The sequence below is a fragment of the Nelumbo nucifera genome, chromosome 8 (assembly GCF_055504915.1).
Source record: "Nelumbo nucifera cultivar China Antique chromosome 8, China Antique-T2T, whole genome shotgun sequence".
In the NCBI taxonomy this organism is placed as follows: Eukaryota; Viridiplantae; Streptophyta; class Magnoliopsida; order Proteales; family Nelumbonaceae; genus Nelumbo; species Nelumbo nucifera.
In genome coordinates this window covers 47,212,740-47,237,169 of record NC_142656.1, presented here as the reverse complement: position 1 = coordinate 47,237,169, position 24,430 = coordinate 47,212,740, and the positions used below count along the sequence as shown (strand labels likewise).

Below are 24,430 nucleotides of genomic sequence, written 5' to 3'. Positions count from 1 at the left end.
TAAAGGGGGGAGGGATGTATTTGAGGAAGGGGAGGAGGAGAGGGGAATGAGAATGTGGAAATTAATGGAGGAGTTTTTTGAGGAATTGAAAAATAGGGAACTAGAATAGGAAAGGGCTCAAGATGGGAGAGGAAAGATGGAGAAAGGAGATGTGGGGTGTAAGGATGGTAAGGAAGCTTTAGAGAGGATGGTGGGTGAGAACAACCAAGGAGATTCAGTGGCAGAATTTGTTGAGAAACTTGGATGCAAAATAAAAGATCCCAACAAATTAAAGGTGATTCTGAAGGAGAAAAGGGGGGGGGGGGGGGGGGAAGAGATACAAAAAAAAAAAAGAAAAATGAGTGAGGCTGAGAGGTTACGAAAGGACCTAGAGGGAGATAAGGAGTTCAATGAGAGGAAGGATAGAAGGGGAAGTAGGTAAATCAAGGTTGATTTGGGGGTAAACAAGAGTCGAGGAAGATGAAAACCATTAGTTGGAATGTTCGTAGGTTAGATAGTGCTAGGAAGTGGACCATTATTAAAGAAGTGTTAAGGAAGGAAAACCCGGATATCTTTCTCATTCAGGAAACTAAATTCGGAGATTTTGATAATAGATGGGCTAGAAGCATATGGAAAAATAGAGGGTTACGGTGGGCGTTGTTAGTCTTGGGGCTCTTCCGGAGGTATTGTGACTCTGTGGAAGGAAGGTACACTGGAGGGAATTGAAGAACTAATGGGTAAATTCACACTATCCATAAAATTTCAACAGGTGAATGATGGTTTCGAATGGATGATGACTAACATTTATGGCCCTAAAGGATACAGGGAGAGAAATGAGCTTTGGGAAGAATTGAGTGACATAAGAGTCCTTTGGGATGGACCATGGTGTATAGGAGGGGATCTCAATATAATAAGGTTTGTCGAAGACACAAGTAAGAGCAAATAGAGAGTTACAATGAGGAGATTTAATAAATTTATAAATTCGTTTGAGCTAAAGGAGATGCCTCTTTCACATAATAAGTTCATTTCGTCCAATTTGCACTCAAATCCAATTTGTTCGAAGATTGATTGGTTCCTCTTTTCAATAGATTGGGAAGAGCATTGGGGAAGTCTAGCCTCAAGGGCTATATGCCTAGGGCTACCTCTGATCACTCGCCAATATTGATTTGCAAAGAAGAATTTCGAGGGGGAGGTCCAGCTCCTTTCAGATTTGAGAATATGTGACTGAATCATCCGGGTTTTGTTGGGAAAATTAAGGAATGGTGGACAGAGTGCAATTCGAATGTTCTATGGGAGAGTATAAAGTTCAATCAGAAGCTGAAGCTGAAGCTGAAGGAGTTAAAGATTAAAATCAAAGAGTGGAATACCCATCAGTTTGGCAGATTAGAAGAAAGGAAGCAAGAGTTGATACATCAAATCGAGGTCTTAGATGCTAAGGAAGGGGAAGGAATCTTCAGGGAAAATGACAGGGCTGAAAGGTGGTCTCTAACAATGCAATTAGAAGAGATTTTGAATAAAGAAGAGATCAGCAGGAGACAAAGGAAGGTGATGGAGGGTGATTTGGCCCGACCTCGTAGCTCAGGTACACGTGGGCGTGACCTTGCTCAAACAGTGACTCAGCATGACAGCGCAACGGACGTGAGCACAACTCGGAGGGAAAGTCCCGCCGAGTTCAGCACGGCAACTCGGCAAGTAAACTACTCACCGAAAGCCGCCTTGCCCGCACCTCCTCCCCGGGGTTAAGGCACTTCGGGGGGTCCCGAGTTCGGGGCACCCTGACCCCTTCTGAGACCCGAGCTCCTCCCAATGGATCTCGGGTCACTCCCAAGCAAGAACGCACCGATTCTTCTTCGGACGCCCCGAGGCACAAAGACCTCGGGTCGGCTAGCTCGGCATAACCGGCTACAAGCAGCCCGTCACTCAAAGGACAGCCCAGCTCAGGGTAATTCGCAGGAGAACGGTTCGGTATACCATAGGAGGGCTTCCTGCCCGACCGCCATACCCGACAAACCTGCGGACAGCAGGCATGTCCCCTCGCCGCGCCTGCCACCTTTAGAAAGGCATCCCACACCTAACAGACACGTACCCCGCGCGTGCCACCTCAGCCCTGCCTGTAACGGCTGTGGCAGACTCACAGTGGCGGTTATACCTGCCCTGTCAGAAGTCAGAGGGCCTGAAGCAACGGAATTCAGTTATAAGGAGCTTATTCTCAAGGAACAAGGTATCTGGAATCACTAGCGCAACCTGCACTCTTAGCTTTCGTTTTCCTTCAGCTTCTTGCACACAGTACTAACTTAAGCATCGAAGCGTTCCCACCGGGAAACCCCCCGGGAGTTCTTCCTCTTCCCTCTCGTTTCAAGTACCTCTCAAGAATCCACACGAGCACCAGCTAGGAGTGACCGGATTGTGCTACATCAGAAGGTGATAGAAAAAATAGATTCTTTCATGGCAAAGGCCAAAAGGAGAAGGGACTTCATATCGAAACTTGAAGTGGATGGAAAATCTTTGACTCAACATGGGGAAATAGCTAGAGCCTTTGTGGATCATTTCAAATCAATCTTTATACGACCCCTTTCTCGAAGAATAGGCTTAGATGGGTTGGAGTGGACAACACTTTCGGAGGATGCTAAGATATAGTTGGAAAGACAAAGACCTTTCCAGATGGAGGAAATTAAGGAAGCAATCTTTTCTATTGATAGAGCTAAGGCTCCAAGGCCAGATGGGTTTACAATGGCATTTTATGAGGATTGTTGGGATTTTCTAAAGTTGGACATCCAAAAGGTGTTTAATGAGTTTTCTGGAAGAGGTGTGATTAATCCGGGGATGAACTCTACCTTTATTGCTCTTATTCCTAAGAAACCAGATTTAGTTCATCCAAGTGAATTTAGACCCATCAGCTTGGTGAATAGTCTCTACAAGATAATAAGCCAAGGTTCTTTCTCGGAGAATTAGAGAAGTGCTTCCTTCCTTAATATCCTAGAATCAAGGAGCTTTGTTGGGGATAGGCAAATCATTGATCAAATCCTAATAGCAAATGAGAGCTTGGAGGATTACAGAAGAAGTAGAAAGAAAGGGTTAGTGTGTAAACTCGATTTGGAAAAGGCGAATGATTTAGTGGATTGGTCCTTCCTTTTGGAGGTTTGAGGAATTTTGGATTTGGAGAGAAGTGGTGTAAATGGATTAAGGGATGCCTTGAGTCGTGTCATTATTCAGTCCCGATGAATGGAACAATAGTGGATCATTTTCCTGCCATCAAAGGTATTAGACAAGGCGACCCTCTCTCCCCTTTCCTGTTTACAATGATTGCAGAGGTACTTGGGAAGCTAATTGACAGAACTGATGCTAGAGGATTGATGAGGGGTTGGAGAGTTAGCAGGGATAGAGTCACGGTGGCACACCTTCAGTTTGCTGATGATACCATTTTGTTTTGTGAAGGGGATGAGATAAGCAGGACTAGGAATCTGAAGTTGGTAGTACATCTATTTGAGAGGGTGTCAAATCTCAAAATAAACTTCAGCAGGAGTTGTGTGGTGGGGGTCAACATGGATGAGAGAGATACAGGAATGTGCTTCTATGTTGGGCTATGAGGTTTCCTAGTGGCCAATGAAGTATTTGGGACTCCCCTTGGGTGATAATTCTAGAAATATCAGTTTTTGGAATCCTGTGATGGACAGATTTACCAAAAGGCTGGCCACCTGGAAGAAAAACTATCTTTCTTTAGGAGGGAGAATCACCTTGATCAGGTATACACTGACAAACCTACTGGTGTATTATCTTTCCGTGTTTAAAATTCCAGTGAGAGTGGGCAGAAGATTAGAAAAAGTGATGACGGATTTTTTTGTGGGAGCCAGGGGAGGAGGAGAAGGACCATAGAGTTAATTGGGAGATAGTTTGTAGAAACAAAAAGGATGGGGGTTTAGGGTTAGGGAATGTCCAAACAAGAAATCAAGCTCTTTTGGGGAAGGTTAAGAGAGTTTATCCCTTCCCTTGGTTGCTGTATGCTGTTTTATATATCAATTAATAAAATTCTGATTATTGATCAAAAAAAGATTTTTATTAAAAATAAAGAAAAATGAGATCTTTCTTCCTCCTCATCCCCCCTCCTCTTAAGGAGGCTTACACCTCTTTGTGTTTGGGAGGCTTACGCCTCTTATGTTCTGAACTATGCTTCATGCCTCTAGGTAGTGGAATGCCTCACATCATGCCTCCACGTTTTAAAACATTGTGTATAACAACAGCCACAAAGCTTTGACCTTATAGATTATCCCACTTCAATAGGAACCAAGCGCACAACAGTTACATAACCCTCTTCATCTCTAAAGACCCCTCCCACTTCCTGAGGGCCCCATATTTCCTCGGCTCACTGCATACCATGTACTACAGCCATAAGCTTTTCCCTTATAGAATCTTCCACCTCAATAGGACCCAAGAACATTAGCGTTATACATCAGAAGAAGAACTTCTTCCTCCTATTCCTCCTCCTCTTGAGTCTTATGCCTCCTTATGCTCAGGAGGCTTACACCTCCAAGTAGTGGAACACCTCACATCATGCTTCCATGTTTTAAAACATTGATCATAGGTGCTAAGACCAACCTGTGCCTGGCCCTACCCATCCCATGATCACCCCTAGTACATAGGTCAAAAAATAGTTTGGCCAATACTTTGGCTAAAAAAGGTGTGAACAGGATGAAATGTTTTGGGATAAATCTAGGTCGCTGTTTGCTAGACTACTCCAACTCCCCAAGGGATGCTTGGCATGTTGTACATATTCCATTCTTTCTATATAATCTAATAAAGTCCAATAGTTACCAATCAAAAAACAGCACACCAGTGTTTTTAATTTGAAATTTAGGATAACACGTGTGCTGATTGTTAAACTATAATGTCATCCTAAAAAAAATTGAAACAGAACATCTTATAACTATTACTCATAATTAATATTCTCACATAAGTAGAACAGGGGGAACTTTCCACCATGACCAGAAGGTAATAGATTGATATTTTGAACTGTATCTAATGTTTCACTTTTTTAAATCAAATGCAGGGTAATCTACATGTACCAAATAAAACAAACATAATAACTGTCAAAAGAGTGGGAGAAGCCTAGGGAACATACTTGGAAACCGGACCAGTCCAATCAGGAACCTCTGCCTGAAAAGCTTTACCAATTCGAACACCTGATGTATAAGACTTAGTGTCTCTCAACATTAAGGAAATAGGGCCTAAATCACCTTTAGATGCAGTATTCCTATACTCAGGCATGCCAGAGCTAACATTTGATGATCTTACAGGAGCACTCTCCGATGAAAGTTTACACTTCTTTTTCAGACAAGGTGGACAATACCATTCATCAACCGGTATCTTCTTTACTTTAGGGTTGCAGCAAGACACATGAAATGCCTCTTCACAATGATCACAAAGTAGCATCTTCAGTGGATTGTCTGAGCGGCTACATATTTTGCATGACCGCAAACAATTGCTATCAGTGCCAATACCCAGCACTTCAGTAGAAGCACAGGCTCTGGCAGGCCAAAATTTTTCAAGGAGCCCATGGCTTCTAAGTATAGAGATGCATAGTTCCTTTTCTGATAAATCTTCTGCCAATACTTCTATGGCCAAATTGTCTGATGAAGAACACTCTCCAGTGTCATCCCCTTCAGTCTTTGTAGATGCAGAAACAAGCTCCATACATGACTTTGATGATGAGCAACTATCATTAACACTATAGTACCCAATACCAGGCTTGCACACATTGGTGTTGGGTGCTTCGTCACGCACATTCTCTTCTCCAATAGAACATTCTATAATACACTCTGACTTTGAAACAACATCCAAACCCCCAGTACAGTCAATCTGTCTACAAGGACCATTCTCAAGATTCCTTGGAATTGAAGAACATCCAACAATAGTCTCTGACTTTGAAACAACATTCAAACACCAATTCTGGTTTATCTGTATACAAGGAACATTCTCAAGATTTGGCTGGTAAATCTGTTGGCAATTTGATGCATTTTCACTAACAAGATCTCTGTTGCATAAATCTGTTGGCAAGTCAGGAGATCTGAAGTTAGTCCTTTCTTGCTTGATTTGAGAACCTATTTGATCCTGCTTAGCCGCCTGTAAAGGGCCTTCAGAACTTAAGGAAGAAAGAAAGCCAACACTTCCCTTGGTGTTGGTTGCTGCCTTATCTGATAAAAGAGCAACTGAGTTCCTTTGTAGTTTTCTTCGCTTGTACACTAAATTTGGTGTGCTTGCACACATATTGCTGACAGTTGATAAGTGGGAAGAGATTGACTGAACTATAGAGAAGGAATCATCACCATTTCTTTCATTCTCTCTGGTTGTAATTGTATTTTTGCAACCATCCTGAAGATGTTCATCACATGTTGGACACTTCTGCCAAGTTTCAGCACCGAGCATCCAATTACATAATAAGTCTTGCTTTCCATGGTCAGATACAAAAGATATAGCTGCTTCAATTGAACTAGGAAGAGAACTTTGTATCAACATTTTCACCTGTACTAATATTTAGAGTATGCTGCTTGCTGAATCTCCAGATGAAGCCAATAAATCACCTTTAGCTTCCCTATGTATTACAGAAGAAATGAAGAACATGGTGTGATTATAAACATCATAAGAACCACATATCTAAAAGCAACAAGAAACCTACCTATAAATAAACACAAATAAATAAAAAGCAAAACCTTGTATGTTTGAGCAGTGTTTATCCTGAAGATATCCCTAGGATGGTGAAGGTGCAGTCAAATGGAGTGTTCTACCCCGTCTGGTTGGTGACTGCAATTGAAGCCTCCCTGTGGAGTGAAGGAAGGAAGGCTGAAGAAGATTGGTTACATGGACTTCAGGGAGTGGTTAGTTCAAATCGGCTTGAAAATTTCACAAATATGGAAGTTTAGGGGAGATGTTAAAAGCAAAGAAAACTGATGCTGAGCTACAAATCAAGGGATGAGAAGGCGTGTGGCAGGTCCTATGTACAGGTTCTGACAGGTGGTAGCTTTGGCAGACAAGTGGTAGGCAGGTTACACTAGAAAGGCAGGCTAATACTCTTACAAGGGGATGTGGACTGACTCAATGCTCCTTTGGTCAGTCTTGTCAGCAAGGCAAGCCAACAGCTATTGTTAATCTGGTCCGGGGCCATGTAGGCACCAGAAAAGAAGGTGCTTTCTTAAACTCTCTGTTGGGACACAAACTAAAGAAATACAAGTGTACAAGAAAAGGCCACGACAGCCTTTAAAGATTGTAACTAACAGCCAACCACTAGATCAAAGATTGTAACAAACTAGACAAGTGGAGAGGCTGGTACAACAGAACTGTAACAGCTGTATAACAGCAGTGTATAAATAACAACAGGCTATAATCGAATGGGATTATTGAATTGGGAATACAACCTCTCTTCCTTTCTCTCTCTCTCTCTCTCTCTCTCATTCTGGAGGTAGGCTCCCTCGAAAGAGTCCCTGAGTTAGGCAGTTCCTAAAAAGTTGGTATCAGAGCCAATTCAGAGCCAAAATGCCAAGCACAAGATCATCAGCAATGGAGAACAGAGTCGATTACATGGAAGGAGAAATGCAAAGAATATCAGCCGATGTCAAAGAAATCAAAGAAAGCTTTGCATCCTTGCTGGAAAGACTGGCACAGGCACCACCGGCGCAAATTCAGGAAGAACGCAGTGACACCAGTCATCGAAGTGGATCAAGAACCGCAAGAATCGAGTTTCCCATCTTCACAGGAGGAGATCCCACTTCCTGGCTTCTGTGAACAGAAAGATACTTCGATTACCATGACACACAAGGCCCTGATCGTGTTCCACTAGCCTCTGCACACCTGGAAGGAGAGGCGATCATCTGGTACCAATGGTACCGGCGACGACACCCAAGGGCCACATGGACCAACTTCACCGACGCCTTAACCATGCAATTTGGGGTCTCAGCCTTTGAGAATTATGACGAAAGCCTCGCTAAGCTACGACAGACCAGCTCCGTCCAAGATTATCAGATGGTGTTTGAAAGATTGGCAGTGCGCGTGCAAGGCTGGCCAGAAAACGCGCTCGTCGGCAGTTTTGTGGGAGGACTTAAGGAGGAATTGCGGCTGGAGGTAAAAGCCATGCAGCCCACCACCGTTCTTGAAGCAGCAGCAATAGCCCGATTACATGAAGACAAAATAAACCGGGCAAGAAGGATCAGCCGACCCCTGGGAGCTGCGATCAGACCTGGTGTAACCAACCAAGAACCTGGAATCTTGGGTAAACCAGAGCCCAGATCAGGAGTAGGAATCACAGGCAAGGATGCCAGCTCTGGTTCATGCCCCGGCTCAGCCAAGAGGTTAACCTGGGCTGAGATGCAAGCCCGACGAGAAAAGGGCCTTTGCTACGCATGTGGAGACAAGTTCGGGCCGGGCCATCGCTGTAAGGTCCTGCAAGTTTTCTTCCTGCAACCTGAAACTGAATATGTCGAGCAATCAGCCGACATTGAGGGGCCAAGGGATGACCAAGAATGGGTACAAGGGGCAAAGGAATACCCGGAAGTATCCCTGCAAGCCTTGACCGGTCTTGCTTCTTCTCAAACGATGCGAGTAACCGGACTGATATAGGGGTGCCATGTATCGGTTCTGATAGACAGTGGCAGCACCCTCAATTTCATCACCCAAACCTTGGTCAGGCAACTAGGGGTTCCAATCCAACCATGTGCAGCCTTTTGGGTGCACGTAGCTAATGGGAGCAACCAGGAATGTGACAGTACATGCACAGAATTAAAGATAAGGATACAAGGACATGAGTTCGAGGTGGATCTACACCCCCTGGAAATCAGTGGAGCAGATGTCGTTCTCGGAGTCCAATGGTTAAGGCAACTAGGGCCGGTGATATGTGATTGGGCCCGCCTCACCATGGATTTCCAAATGGACAGCTCACAGGTACATATTCAAGGGCAACAATCTAAGGGCCCAGGACCTATCAGCCTCACCTCCCTAAGGAAGCAAGCAGCAGACCCAGCCCACATTGTTTTAATGCAGATAGACTCCCACACAAATGGCCCCATTCTAGCCCAAGACAGCAGATCCGAAGAGGGCCGCACACAACTACAGCAACTCCTTCAGAAGTTCTCAATGATCTTCCAAGAACCTAAGGAACTACCACCAAAGCGTGCCCATGACCATCACATCCCCTTGCTGCCCGGGGCTGCACCTACAAATGTAAGGCCCTATCGTTACCCCTATTTTCAGAAACTGGAAATTGAGAGGCAAGTGCAAGAGATGCTTGATAGAAAAATCATACAACCCAGCCAAAGCCCATTTTCCTCGCCAGTATTACTTGTGAAAAAGAAGGATGGGACGTGGCGGTTTTGCATAGACTATAGGGCCCTGAACAATATCACTGTGAAGGATCGGTTTCCGATACCAGTAATCGATGAACTACTGGATGAACTTGGCAGGGCCACCATATTCTCTAAACTAGACTTGAGATCGGGATATCATCAAATTTGGGTCCATGAAGGAGACATCCACAAGACTGCCTTTCGTACACACGAAGGGCATTATGAATTCCTAGTTATGCCGTTTGGGCTGACCAATGCACCAGCTACATTCCAGGCCCTTATGAAAGACATATTTCGACCCCATTTGCGCAAATTTATACTTGTATTTTTTGATGACATACTTGTATATAGCGCTACATGGGACGAACACCTAATACATCTACAAATCACCTTGGAATTGTTAAGGACTCAAGCTCCTTGCAAAGGAGTCAAAGTGCGCATTTGGACAAACACAAGTACATTATTTGGGGCACGTGGTCGAGAACGGCAGGGTAGCAGCAGACCCGGAAAAGATCTCAAGCATGACAAATTGGCCCCGACCTCAAAATGTTAAGGAGTTACGAGGCTTCTTGGGATTAACAGGATACTACCGGCGATTCATTAGAGGGTATGGACTGATCGCTGCTCCCTTGACCAGTTTGCTTAAGAAAGATGGGTTCTGCTGGACTAAGGAGGCCCAACAGGCCTTCAAGACACTCAAGACAACTGTCTCCTCCCCGCCAACGCTCGCACTTCTCGACTTCTCAAAGGACTTCATCATTGAATGTGATGCATCAAGCCAAGGAGTGGGTGCAATCCTCATGCAAGAAGAAAGACCATTAGCATTTTTCAGCAAGGCAATGACCGCACAAAAATGGGACAAATCAGTATATGAACGCGAATTGATAGCAATTGTTCTTGCAGTTCAGAGATGGCGTCCCTACCTCCTGGGAAGGAGATTCATCATACGAACTGACCACCAGAGCCTGAAATTTCTGTTGGAACAGTCCGTACTCTCCCCGGAACAGCAGCGATGGATAGCCAAATTACTTGGCTACGATTATGTCATTAAATACAAGGCCGGGCACACTAACAAGGTGGCAGATGCATTGTCACGCCAGCCACAACTGTTCCCATTACTTCTCACGGGCCCTACATATTCCATCATGGGACAGCTAAGGGAGGAAGCTGAAAGGCACCCACAACTATGCAAGCTGCGCGCAGAGATCCAAGAAGAGCCTACTAGCCACCCAGGGTACACAATGGAAAACAACTTGCTACTATATAAACGCCGAATGGTGATACCACAGGATTCAGCCCATATTCAGCAGCTCCTGGAATTGTTCCACTCATCCCCAGCAGGAGAGCACTCAGGGATCCTACGCAGTTACAAGAGACTAGCCACCCAATTCCATTGGAAAGGCATGAGAAAATCGGTCCAAAAATTCATAGCCGAATGCGTCATTTGCTAGAAAAATAAGGCGGATACCCAGTCTCCAGTGGGACTGCTACAACCACTCCCAATCCCAACACAAGTATGGGCAGATATATCCATGGACTTTATAACGGGACTCCCCCTTTCCTATGGCAAGTCTGCCATTCTCGTAGCAGTTGATAGATTCACCAAATACGGCCATTTTCTCCCTCTACCCCACCCCTTCACAGCCTCCATGGTTGCTGAAATTTTTACTAAGGAGGTGGCACGACTGCATGGTACCCCCAACTCTATTGTCTCCGACCGCGACCCTATCTTTATGAGTCAATTCTGGGCAGAACTTTTTCGACTACAAGGAGTGCAACTCTTAAAATCGACCAGCTACCACCCTCAAACAGATGGACAGACTAAAGTGGTCAACCGGAGTTTGGAAACCTACCTAAGGTGCTATGCAGGGGAAAGGCCCCGCCAGTGGCTCAAGTGGCTTCATTGGGCAGAATGGTGGTACAATACCACATATCACAGTGCAGCCGGAATGACTCCCTTCCGGGCTCTATATGGTCGGGACCCAGCTCCCCTACTTCCCTATGAGAAGGGGTCTACAGCAGTAGCCGCAGTAGAAGACCAACTCCTCCAACGAGATAGGGTGTTACAAGATCTCAAATCCCACCTCCAGCAAGCCCAACAATGGATGGCGGACTCCTACAACAAAAGACATAGACCTGCCCAGTACCAAGTCGGGGAGCAAGTCTTCCTTAAATTACAACCATACAAGCAGGTTTCAGTAGCAGGCCACCGGTGGAACAAACTGAGCCCGAGGTACTTCGGCCCATTTCGGATTGTGGAGCGCATCGGATCAGTGGCATACAGGCTGGACCTCCCAACAACATCAAAATTACACCCTGTATTCCATGTATCCCTATTAAAGAAATGGCCAAAAACAGGAGCAATAACAACAACCACCCTCCCATCATTCTCGGAAGAGGGCCAAGTTCAAACTGAGCCCACTCAGATAACAGATTTCAGGTGGATACGCAAAGGGAATCACATCGAACCAGAAGCCTTGGTGGTATGGTCAGGCCTCCCAATTGAGGATGCAACTTGGGAACCTTACTTGGAGTTACAGAACAGATTCCCACATCTTGACCTTGAGGACAAGGTCGAATTTAAGGGGGGAGGGACTGTTGGGACACAAACTAAAGATATACAAGTGTACAAGAAAAGGCCACGACAGCCTTTAAAAAAAGATTGTAACTAACAGCCAACCACTAGATCAAAGATTGTAACAAACTAGACAAGTGGACTGACAAGTGGAGAGGCTGGTACAACAGAACTGTAACAGCTGTATAACAGCAGTGTATAAATAACAACAGGCTATATCGAATGGGATTATTGAATTGGGAATACAACCTCTCTCTCTCTCTCTCTCTGGAGGTAGGCTCCCTCGAAAGAGTCCCTGAGTTAGGCAGTTCATAAAACTCTCCTTTCAGCAGTGGTAGGCCAGCTAGCAGTAAGCAGAAAGCCCATTTGTTTAACACTGGGCTAGGCCTTGGTGCAATAAGGATGGATTCAGTTGAATTTGGTAATAAGGTAGACCCAGCTGAGCGTAGCAAAAAGGATTTAAGTGGACCAGGCCCACTATTTTTTTAAAGAACCGAGAATGAGCTCAAAGGATATTAACAAAGAGGTTGTCAATGGGTTGGGCCCATTATTAAATAGGGTAAAATACAAAACCTCTCCTGAAGTTTCTGATAATTATAAAAATCTCCCCTATAGTTTCACTTTAACAAAAACCTCCCTTGAACTTTTAAAGAACTCGACAAAAACCTCGCTTCTGTCACTGACCCAGATGGAAAATGTTAGACCGATGCATCAATTTCTTTCAAATATCTATTTTACCCTTTTGAAAATTAATTTACATATATTTTTATTGAAATACCCATGTTTGAAAATCAACAAAAAAAAATCTCCCTACACTTGGTAGAGCAACAGCCGTCCCAGCAATCTAGTGTTAATGATGTTCCCCTTGATCCACTCTCTCCTAAGTCTTCCTCTAATCCTGATTGAAAGTCAATTCGCCGCAAGTCGTCTATTTCTCTTCCGTAAGAGTTGATACGAAAGAGAAGCTTGGCTTTGGAATCTTAGACAGAGAAGCCGTTGCCAATGAAGAAAAGAGATGTCTTGAGCACCGTAAGCTGGGTTTCCTCTTGGTAGTAGAAATCCTCTCGAACCAGAAATCCTCTCCTGCAGTGGAAGAATAGGAAGAAAAGATTGAAACTTGGGGCTAGGAGTTGAGGGAGTGCGATGCCAAATGCAACTTATGTAGGAATCATCACTTGTGGCCTTATATTAATACTTAATGTCCATGCTGACACTCCCAGCGCTTTGACAAACCTCTTTGTCTCTGTCTCTCTCCCCATCCCTTCCACGTTTCAGTTCAAATATCCGAGGCTACTTTATGCTTCGTCTGGAATAGACAGAACTGTCCATCAAATGGGGACCAACTCATTTCCATCAAAAATTCCTCCTCACTGGAACTGATTCAACTGACTACTGAGTAGTAAAATCAATTTCCAGAGAAAACGAGCAAGGAAGCAAATTGATTTTCTCATGCAATTCGATCCATTACACATGTGGTATATGATCCACTACCAGCTTGCTGCTTCGTGTAAAACAAGCACCAACATTCATTATCTAGACAATAGAGAAAAAAGTTTTGGTAAAGCTAGAGAAAAAGCTCATCAAGTTCATAAACTCATCACCGCACCGATCAGGATAATCCATTTCTAGGATAAACCGAGTGGAAAAGTGAGAATTTTAACTTAATGAAAAAGTGCAGATTCCTTATTTTCTATTGGTCACCGTTAAAGGTAGAAGTGGAATCCCAAGTTTAATTTAACGGAAATTCAAAAAGGGTAAAAACCAAAGGTTTCAACGTATTTGAAATACTTAATACGGATGAGAGATGAAATCATATCAGAAATCCTTCTTTTTGAGTTTTGAGTAGAACATAGATATTTGTGGATGGATTTCTATTTTCAACTTTTCATTTGGGCAGCTTGATCCAAAATTATAGTTCATACTGTTTACTTTCTACATGGGAATCTAGTTGAAATTCCTACTATGATGGAACGCACTACCACCCCCTTTACCTTTTCATCTGAAAGTGAAAACCATAATAAAGCAACAACACCGACAAACACTAACAACTGGAGCAATCTGTGTAAAGGGCAAAACTTGAACTTGGTTAACTGGTATGCAGTAAAGAGCCCATGAATCCCAACCACCTCACCCATCCTCACAAATCGGACAAAAGCCAGGTTTAGGAGTTGCGAAAGCGGATTCGTGAACTGGAAGTAACCATTTTGGTCACAGGTGGCAGGATTGAGACGTTGATAGGAAGTTTTTTTTGTCGATTTTCATATAGGGATATTTCAATAAAATATATATATTAATTTATAAAAGGGTAAAATGGGTATTTGAAAGAAATTGATGCATCAGCCTAACATTTTTCGTTGGGGTCAATGATGGAAGGGAGGTTTTTGTCAAATTCTTTAAAAGTTGAAAGGAGGTTTTTGTTAAAATGAAACTATAGAGGAGCTATTTGAAAGAAATTGATGCATCGGCCTAACATTTTTCGTTGGGGTCAATGATGGAAGGGAGGTTTTTGTCAAATTCTTTAAAAGTTGAAAGGAAGTTTTTGTTAAAGTGAAACTATAGAGGAGGGTTTTATGATTGTCAAAAACTTCAGGGGAGGTTTTTGTATTTTACCCTATTAAATAAAAGGGTGAGGCCATGTGACTCTTTAAGAGATCATGTGGTAGGTATTAAGGGGTCGATGATAGACGAAATGTTGGGTCTATCATCATCCCCATCTCATTTGTTGCCTTGGTCCAAGGACCAAGGGTGGGAAACCTCTCTATGTTGGGTGAAGGCAACTTCTCAGTCAATGAAGAGGAGTTCGACTCAAATGATAATGAAACTTCAAGTTTGGGCATTATATGTTTGGGAAGGTCCGCAAGCTTTCAAGAGAATAAAAGTTTTGACACAGAGGAGCTATTTTTAAAGGATGAGAAAGTGAGACCTAAAAAAACTGTTCCAATAGTCTCTAAATATGGAGGTTGAAAGGGAAGCAGACCCGGTCGGTAGTGGTAATGCACACTGCCCCTAGGGATCAAATTCTATCCCGATTGTGCAACAAGTGCAAGGTGTCCCGTCAATAGTCTCCAGCTCCCCTTCTACACAAAGCAAAGGAAATACAGTAAAGGATCTTTCTTTTAGACTGAACCAATCGTTTCTGCCTCAGGTGCTTCCTCTGATTCCCAATTTGGTACAAAATGGTTTTTTCTTGGGCCAAGTGCTCAGCAGCCTAGCTGTCTTGCTGAAACCTTCTCTCCAAGTACACGTGTCAATTAGTTTAAGGCTATTGATGAGTTTTTTTGTGGATGTAACAGATACACTCCAGCCCCAACCTTGATCTGCAGGCATCCAAGAGGAGATTGTAAGGGGTTTGGAAGTTCGAATTGATGTAGGGGACCTTGGAGAGATAATTAGGGAATTGGTGTGTGAATCCTTTGAGAGAAGGAAGAAAAAAGAAAAACAATTGTAGAGCTACTGGGAAAACAGGAAGGAGGTCAGGAGGAAAGGGACTTAATAGGGGAGCTTAGAGAGAAGGGAGGGAAACCTTTGGTTGAATTAGTAGGGTAGCTGGGTCTGAAGGTGAAACAGTTGAAGGATGTTGAAGTTTATTCCAAAAAGAAGTGGGAGAAGGAAGCTCAAAGGAAGGAATAGATGACTGAGGTAGAGAGGTTGAAATCTGATTTAGCAAAGGATCTAGAGTTTAGTGCAAGGGGGGAAAGAATGAAAGGCCAGAAGTTGAGGGAAAGGTGGGTTAAGAGCGGTCTTGATGTAATTTGACATGAAGATAATTAGTTAAAATGTTAGGGGGTTGGGCAGTGCTAGGAAGAGGTGAGCAAAAAAGGATATTCTTAAGAAGGAGAATCCTGATAATAGTAATGCTACAAGAAACAAAAGTGGCAGAATGGATAGAAGATGGATGAGAAGCGTTTGGGGCTATTACTCTAGAGGTATAGACTGGTTCTTTGTACCGTGTGGGGTGCTTTTAGGGGCATAGTAACAATTTGGAGGACTGAGGTGGTGGAGCCCTTGGAAGAACTAATAGGTTGGTTCTTGCTCTCCCTAAAATTCAAGAATTCAGGTGATGGCTTTACTTGGGTGCTGACGAATATCTATGGTCCCAATAGATATAGAGAGAGAGGTGAAATGTGGGAGGAGCTTTTTGATATTAGGGGATTGTGGAATGGGCCTTGGTGCTTAGGTGGAGACTTTAATGTGACCAGGTTTACTAAGGAGACAAACCACTGATTTGATCACTAATCATATTCTCTTTGATAAGAGACAAGTAAAAAGACTTCACCAAGAACTTTCCATTTCTACACTCCTTCCACTCCATAACAAGCCATCTTCATTAGCGTAGAAATTTTGGTTTGTTCTAGCTTGTCCAGTAGTAGAATACACTCCACCTCTTGATCAAGCAGGGGTCTTCTGAAATTGGGACTCCAAACCACCTGATCACCTCTGATTCATAACAGTGGGCAATCGATACCTGTTCCTCAGCCGGCCTATACAATCTTGGGCAAATATCGCACAGCTTCCCAGCCCCACTCCAATCATCCTCCCAAAATTTCACTCTGGACCCATCCTCCACATTATACAACCATGAATGCTAATAATCACCTTATGCAACAACCTATCTTGTTCCAAAGGCAACTTCCACAACCATTTTCCCAACAATGCTAGGTTCCTATATATCAAATTATCAATCTCCAATCTTCTTTTCTCCCCACTCCTGCATACCAAATCCCATTTCAAAAGATTATAGGCCTATTAGTATGGTGACAAGCATCTATAAAATTCTGGCTAAAGTGCTCTCGTTGAGGATCAAAACAGTCCTCCCTTCTATCATTAGTGAAACCCAGGGGGCTTTCATTCAAGGGCGACAAATAACATATCAGATATTAATTGCAAATGAATGTGTGGAGGAAATGAAAAAGTCTAGTAAGAGAGGTTTCATTTGTAAATTGGATCTTGAAAAGGCCTATGATTTGGTGGACTGGAAGTTTCTATTAGAGGTTATGCAAAACTATGGATTTGGGGACAAGTGGTGTAGTTGGATTTTTTGGTGTATCAGTACTTGTCACTACTCTATTCTAGTAAATGGTATGGTGAGGGACTTTTTTCCAGCTTGCAGGGGTGTCAAGCAAGGGGATCCACTCTCACCCTTCCTTTTTACCATAGTAGCTGATGTGATTAGTAGGACCATTACTAAGGCTGACAATGAAGATGCCATTAGGGGTTGGAGAATAGGGAGACACCAAGTCCCCGTCACCCACCTTCAGTTTGCAGATGACCTAATGATCTTTTGTGAAGGAGGTTTTAGCGAAAAGGTAGCAAACCTAAAGGAGCTAATCAAAGGATTTAAAAGTATTTCTAATTTGAGAACAAATTTGGAAAAAAGCTACATAGCGGGTATAAATTTGGAGGTAGGGGAGGTCGAGGCTATTGCGGAGTGTCTTGAGTGTTCCACCTCTGCTTGGCCTATGTCATATTTAGGGCTTCCTTTAGGGGCAAATCCTAGGGAGAGTAGATTTTGGACCCCAGTGATAGAAAAGTTTGAGAAGAGATTAGCCTCATGGAAGAGGAATTATATCTCTTTAGAAGGGAGAATTACCCTAATAAGAGCTACCTTGGCTAACTTACCTACCTATTTTTTGTCTGTTTTTAGGATACCAGTTAGGGAAGCTAGGAAACTGGAGAAGTTGATTAGAGATTTCTTATGGGAGTCGGGACAAGAAAAAAAGGATCACTTGGTTAATTGGGAAATTGTGTGCAAAAGTAAAGAAGAGGGGGGTTTGAGACTTGGGAGGATAACTAGAAAAAATCAAGCTCTGTTAGGGAAATGGTTGTGGTGATGGCCATTGGAAAGAGAGAGATTGTGGCATGAGGTGGTGGGAAGCATTCATGGGAGGTCAGAGAATGGATGGGATGTTGGTGTATCAAGGCAAGCTAACCTAGCAGCACCTTGGAAGACTATTCACAACACCCTTCCTCAATTCCTCAATTTTATCAGGTATGAAGTTTGTTCTGGCAACTCTGTCCTTTTTTGGGAGAGTATTTGGGTAGGAGACACACCTTTAAAGGATTTGTTCCCTTCGCTATTTTCTATTTCTTTGTACAAAAAAGAGGTGGTCTCAAAATTTGTCTCACCTTTGGGAACACCCTTAGAACCTAGTTGGGATTTTGGGTTTCGTAGAGGACTTAGGGATGATGAAATTGATTCTCTTTCTATTTTGCTTGGTTGTCTTAATCAGGTTTGTTTGGATCCCTCCAAACCAGATAAGAGGGTTTGGACTCCTAGGCCCAATGGAACCTTCACTTGTGCTTCTTTCTTCAAGTCCATCTCTCAACTTTCTACTCACCAACCCTTTCCGTTAAAATAAATTCGGGAAGTATTCCATGGGAAAGTAAACACTCTAGATAACCTACAAAAGAGAAGACCTTTCCTATGTATTTCTCCTAATTGGTGTATCCTCTGCAGAGCTCACGGTGAGGATTGTTACCACCTATTAATATCTTGTCCCTTTTCTGCAGACCTTTGGGCTTGGCTACTTTCGTTGTTTGGGGGTAGTTGGAGTCTATCAGCAGAAGTTCACATGCTCTTCAACCATTCTACCTTTTATTGGCCTACAACAATAGGGAGAATTATGTGGAGATGTGCTCGTGCTGCCTTGATTTGGACTCTTTGGGAAGAAAGGAATATTAGAATTTTTCAAGAAAAGGAAAGGAGCAGTCAGGATTTGAAAGACTGTGTGTTAAACAGGGCAATACCTTGGATGAAGACCTTGGAAATCTTTCATCAATTCTCCTTTAATGACCTTTGGAGAAATTGGTCAACAATAGCGAGGTGTTCATCTCTAAAGGACAAATCAATTACAAATTGGTCTCCTCCATCCGAAGGCTCACTAAAGTTGAACTTTGATGGAAGTAGCATGGGTAATCTAGGATTATCCGAAATGGGGGGTGCTTTGAGAAATGAGAAGGGAGAGATTTTGTTGCTCTACTCAGGTCCCTTGGGAATTGGGGACTCCATCAGGGCAGAATTTTTAGCTGTTGTACAAGGGGTGCAATTTGCAAACCAGCTGGGGGTACAACACCTAATAATTGAGGGGGATTCCAAAGTGGTGGTGGGTTGGTTGAAAAATCCTGAAGAGGCTATGTGGCGTTACAAGAATGAAATGAAGAAATTTAGTTGGTTGACAAGGAATATGTTGGTCACTATACAATGGGTGGGGAGATCAGCAAATACTTTGTCAGATGTGTTAGCTAAGCAAGGGGTAAATAGGGAAGAATTATTTTGGGCTCAGTTGTGATTCTTGCTTTTCTTTCCTAGTTTACCGGTAAGATTCAAGGAGGGGCTGCAGCTCGCGCCTCTCGCTGGGATGTTGTATGAACTCACTCTAAATTTGCTTATGAATTAATAAATTTATTATCATTCATCAAAAAAAAGATGATCCTTTCCTTTTTTTCTCAGCTCCCACAAGAACGCAAAATTCTTGGTAGAAGGCCATAGAGAAAGAACCAATCAGGCCCCAGTGCCTTTAAACTGTCTATTAAGAACACTGCCTCTTTTATCTCCTCCAGATCAAATTTTTTTTCAAACCCTCCATTTGATCCCTATCTAGCCTAGTCCACTCCTATCCAAATGTATCTGCTCTATCATCCCCATTGCAATGATAAATCGATTTAAAGTGATTAACAAAGGCTCTTGCAATGCCCTCATTATTTTCTCTAGATTTTCACCACTAAAACTGAGATTTGAAACATAAATAGGCAAATAGATGGGTAAATCAGACAAAGTGGATTTAATTGAGACAACTCTCGCAATCTCCCCCCAAATATATATGGTTACTCTTCCAATTGTCCAAGTATAGGTTCCAAAAATTACTGGGTTTAGGATAAACACCTAGAGGAAGAACCAAATATTTATGGAGCCATTCAGGTACCAAGCAACCCAAAGTCTCAGCATTTCTAGCCACCAAACTTTCCATTCTCCTTGACATGTTCCCAAGCAAAACCGCTTCAAACCATTCTAACAGAAGATACAAGCATAATACAAAAAGCAAATTATAGTGTAGTAAGAATTCACAATAAATAAGTATATAATATAAGTTTATCAATCATAGGTCCAGAACTTACTACCAATTAATTCACAAGTTCATAATAAATTGCATGACATCTATGTATCCAAATGTCTCGTCTCATGCTTATCAAAAAACGAAGCAGCGAAAGCAATCAAATCAATTAACAAGATTTTCTAAAGTAGTTAAAAGCCGCAATTGGTCGCAATTAGCAGAAACTCCAAAGCAATTTAATCAATTAGAAAGATGTTAAACGTAATTAGCAGCAAGAACTTTTGGAAGAAAAACAAATAACAACAGGAAGCGATCTGAATTAAATCAAAGGAAGAAAGGGATAAAAGAGGGGCAGAATACGAGAAAAATCAAATAAAAAGAGTAATACAAGGAGGCGGACAACTTGCTTGTCGGAGAAGAAAATCGAAGAAAAAGTGGAAAAAGAAAAAGATGCAACAGACTAAGGCTACAACACAAAAAACAAAATAGACTAAACAAAACTAAACGTACCACCGTATGAATCGTGAGAAGATCAGAGTCTGAATCTCGAACTTCAATCTCCTCTTCTACAGACCTCAGACAAACACTGTAACTCTACTTTCTTGCTTGCAAAGAGAGAAAAACCCTAAGAGGGTCAACTTCCATTTCGGTTTTGGGGAATGGGAGGAATTCTACTTTTGATGTCTCTCCATTCCTTTATGTTAACATGCAAGGGAAAGTAAAATAAAGCGGTACTCCCTACATTTTTCAATTTTTTAACATTCTTACAAAAATATGTAACACCAAACATGCTGAGTCACCTGTGATTTGACGTGGCTAAATCCATAGCCACGTGGCAAATCATAACTTCTCTCGGTGAAGCTGGTTTTCAAATAAGTTACTTGTAAATTTTAAAATCAATTAAAGATTGGCACATCATCCAAAACTTGTTAAGTAATTTTTTGCAAAATATGTTGGAAGAAGCTATTTAGGGGTAAATAGAATTGCAGGATTCCTTTAAAAAAAAAATATTCTGGCTTCCTAATACCAATTGAATCAATTGGTATGTATTGCTTCCTAATCACCAATTTGAGGCATTAGGAAAATTGAAGTTTCATCAAAGGAAATGTTTAGTTGTAGAGCCCAACTAGGGGTGCTTTTTAATGAATATTTTATATTTGTGACCTATAATTTACTTATTCACATTAAATTACATGGTTTATAAAACAATTGTAAGGCTAGCTATGAGTGTGGGAGAAATGTATATGTTGTGATGATAAGTGGAAAAACTACAAATGGGTAAGGTCAAAATCGAAATCATTTAAAGAAACTTAAGAGTTAGCTTCGACAGGTTTGCATAGACAAAAAATTAGAACATGGACCGAAGTAGTAAAAAATGACTTAAAAACTATTAAATTTAAACTAGACATGGCATTATACAGATCATTGGAATGGAAAAACAAGATCAGACAAATGTAGTTGAGATAAGGCTTGGATGATGATGATAATCCATACTACCTATAAGAGAGCAATGCCCCTTTTCTAGAATTTTCATTTAAGGTTTTCTATTCCCTTGTTTAAGAATACACTAGGCATAAAGAGGGCATATATGTCATTTACTCTTATTTTAGAAACTGTCTACTTATGACTGTTTAGAAACTGATCACTTGTAACTGTTCAGCAATTGCGTATGAATTATAAATAGTTTTGTCTTAGAGATACTGTCATGTGCATTGATGAATAAATAGGAGAAAGATCAGATCTGCATGTTTATAACTTATAAGATAAAAGGGATCCAGAAGAAGCTAAGGAAATAGATGGTCACAACCTATGACACATGAGAGAAGTGAATAATAAAAATGGAATAGCAATTGATAGTCGATAGTCAAAATAGAGGAGCCGATCACAATCCTAGGCTCACAGGAAACAAACAATTATGAGGAGAGGGCCACGGCTCAAATGACCCCAATCTGTGCGGGAATGGTTTAAAAAGCTTTAGGCCTGGGACTTTTTCCATGGATCATACCGTGGAAAGTCAATATCTAGGTACAAAAGGCTTAAGTCCTTGATCGGTTGTGTGTCATATCCAACGTCCTGGCTTTAGTGAAATTGGGTCATCAAACAAGGTTGTTTGGTTTTGTCCCCTTTTGCTTGGCTATGGATGTGAGTTTCTGTCATCCACTTTTGCCAGAATCTCCCACTCACTTAGGTTGTATTTGGTACCATTTTCACTTTTACTTGTCATATTTAGGTTAGTCAATACAAATTTTATAAGAATATATATATAACATTGGGTACCATTGTTGCTTCTTCAAGAAAGGTCAAATTTGGTGTTTCTACTAGAAATGCCAATACCTAATCCAATATTTATAATTTTTTTAATATAATTTCTCAAAAATTTGTATTGATCAACACAAAACGTTGCAAGTAGAAATGGTTATGGTGCCGAACACCACCTCTAAAGAGGCTTGTGGCTGCAATAATTACAATGCAAATATCATTTAGCTAATGGAAACTAAAAACAGCATCTTGTTTTGCATAGACAAAGTTAGGTTTCTTAAATCTTAGGATTGGTGGGGCATTGATGCTTATGACTTGGTAGGTGGCATAGTTTTTTTTTTTTATTATTATTATTTGGTACCCTAATGTTAGCAAGGTGTGCTATTGCCCATTTCTCTATGGTGAATCAAATAAACTCAGGAGATGCCTCTTTTTAGAGCCCAGATCTCCTGTAAGCAAAAATTCTATTCACATAGAATCCAACCACACATTGGAGTATCTCTCATACATGTATGTTAATTTCATGAGGAGATGTTTCCAATATGCAGCTGGGTTCTCATGCTTTCAAGAGTGTGTGTGTAGAGTTTTTGCTTGCAGGGAATCTTATTATCTCTTTTTATGATGTGTTGAGAAATTGGTTTGCCATGGTGCATGGGGGATTTCAATTTCATCCTCTGGGTTTAGGGCAAAGTGTGAGGACATGAAGTCAGATGGAGGGATGACACAATGGAAAATGAGGCTATGGGTAAGTGTGGGTTGAAGAGATGGATTTTCAAGGACCAAGATTTGCAAGGTACAATAAATAGTCTAGGAGCTGAAAACACTGAGGTTAGCAAAGGTGTGTCATTTTTCCTCTTCATATGGTTCAGATCACCTTTCGATTCTTCTAGATGCATATCCAAGTAGACCTTGTTTCAAGAAACCATTTAGGTTCAAAGAGAGATGTGGTTCATACATCAAGATTGTGAAGACATTGTAAAGCAAATATGGGCTGTTTAAAGAAAGGAGTTGAAGATGAATAATCTTGTGGGAAAGTGCAAGAAATCTAGAAGGGACTTTATCAAGTGGTATAAGGAAGTTTTTGGCTAAGGTAAGAAACAAAATAAGAGATTTAAGGAGAAATGGAGCATGTCAGGTCCCTCATTCCCTCCCTCCTAATCATTGAGTCACTGACCATGCAAGAGTTAAATTTCTTGAGGGCAAATTGAATGGAGAAGTAATACCAGAAGAGATAACATGGACCTAAAAATCAAAGGTCAACTGGCTGCTTTGGGGAGATGAAAAGCTTAGCTTTTTTCCATGCATCCACTACCATTAAAGGAGAAAGAAATTTTATGGATAAGATTCAAGACAAAGATGGGAACTAGGGTGAAGATGAAAGTTAAATGGAACCTTCTTGGAGGCCTTTATTAACTTGTTTTAGTCCTCAAATCCTACTAGGATTTCTAGGATTGATGAAGTATTTGATTAGGCGCCAACTAACTTGGTAAGATCTCTTGATGGTTGTAGTAGAAATTTGGGATATCAAATCTCACTGTCACCAGGGTGGGGGGAGGGGTTAAGGTTGTATTTTGGACCTAGATATTACTGATGAAGAAATTATAAGTTGTCCTCTTCTAAAATACATCATAGAAAATCATCTGGACCAAATGGTTTCCGGAATTTATTTTCAAAATTATTGGAACATGGTGAGAAAGTAGGTAGTTAAAACAGTTGAGGAATTTTTTATTTTGGGACCATGATGCAAAAGCTAAATGCTACTTACATTGTTCTTATTCCCAAAGCCAAGACCTGGAGAGTGTTTGTCATTTTAGACCAATAATCATATTAACACTACTTAAAAGATTACAGCAAAGGTCTTGGCAAATAGGTTGAAGCCAATTACCAGTAGGTTGATCAAGGAACACAAAATTGCCTTTACTTACCAAACACCACCTTCATTTTCAAAAAATGTAATGATTTCATATCCAACCTTAGGGCTTGGGGGATTATTTACACCTACAATATACAATATGCATGTATGCCTTCATTCATGTTTATACACAGAGACATGCACCCCAAAATGTCTGCATTTTTATTTTTTATGGATCACCCTAGGCCATTTTCTTAACACCTCATGTGAAGGAATACCTCCAAGAATACACCTCTAATGCCAAAAAGATAGAAAGCAGCAAAACAGCAAACTATGAGCAATTGGAATCTTTTTTTTTTGTCCACTCCCTGATTTCTGCCTTCTATTC

At 41.7% G+C, this 24,430-nt stretch overlaps 1 protein-coding gene across 5 annotated transcripts in view; it reads right to left on the bottom strand.

Moving 5' to 3' along the window:
* The window catches only part of LOC104609049 (RING/FYVE/PHD zinc finger superfamily protein), a 51,976-nt gene extending 31,310 nt beyond the window's left edge, over positions 1 to 20,666 (bottom strand). The window contains exons 1-3 of one of the 5 annotated variants that reach the window (XM_019199720.2): positions 20,442 to 20,664; positions 6,684 to 6,791; positions 5,096 to 6,565 (exon numbers count right to left, since the gene is read on the bottom strand). In XM_019199720.2, the coding sequence (XP_019055265.1) occupies positions 5,096 to 6,489 (1,394 nt within the window). In that variant the 5' untranslated portion in view covers positions 6,490 to 6,565; positions 6,684 to 6,791; positions 20,442 to 20,664. Of the gene's footprint in view, positions 1 to 5,095; positions 6,566 to 6,683; positions 6,792 to 20,441 lie in introns of those variants that run through there. The other 4 variants (XM_010275245.3, XM_088892796.1, XM_088892795.1 and 1 more) reach the window with 4 other exon arrangements.
* Positions 20,667 to 24,430: the final 3,764 nt, after the last annotated feature.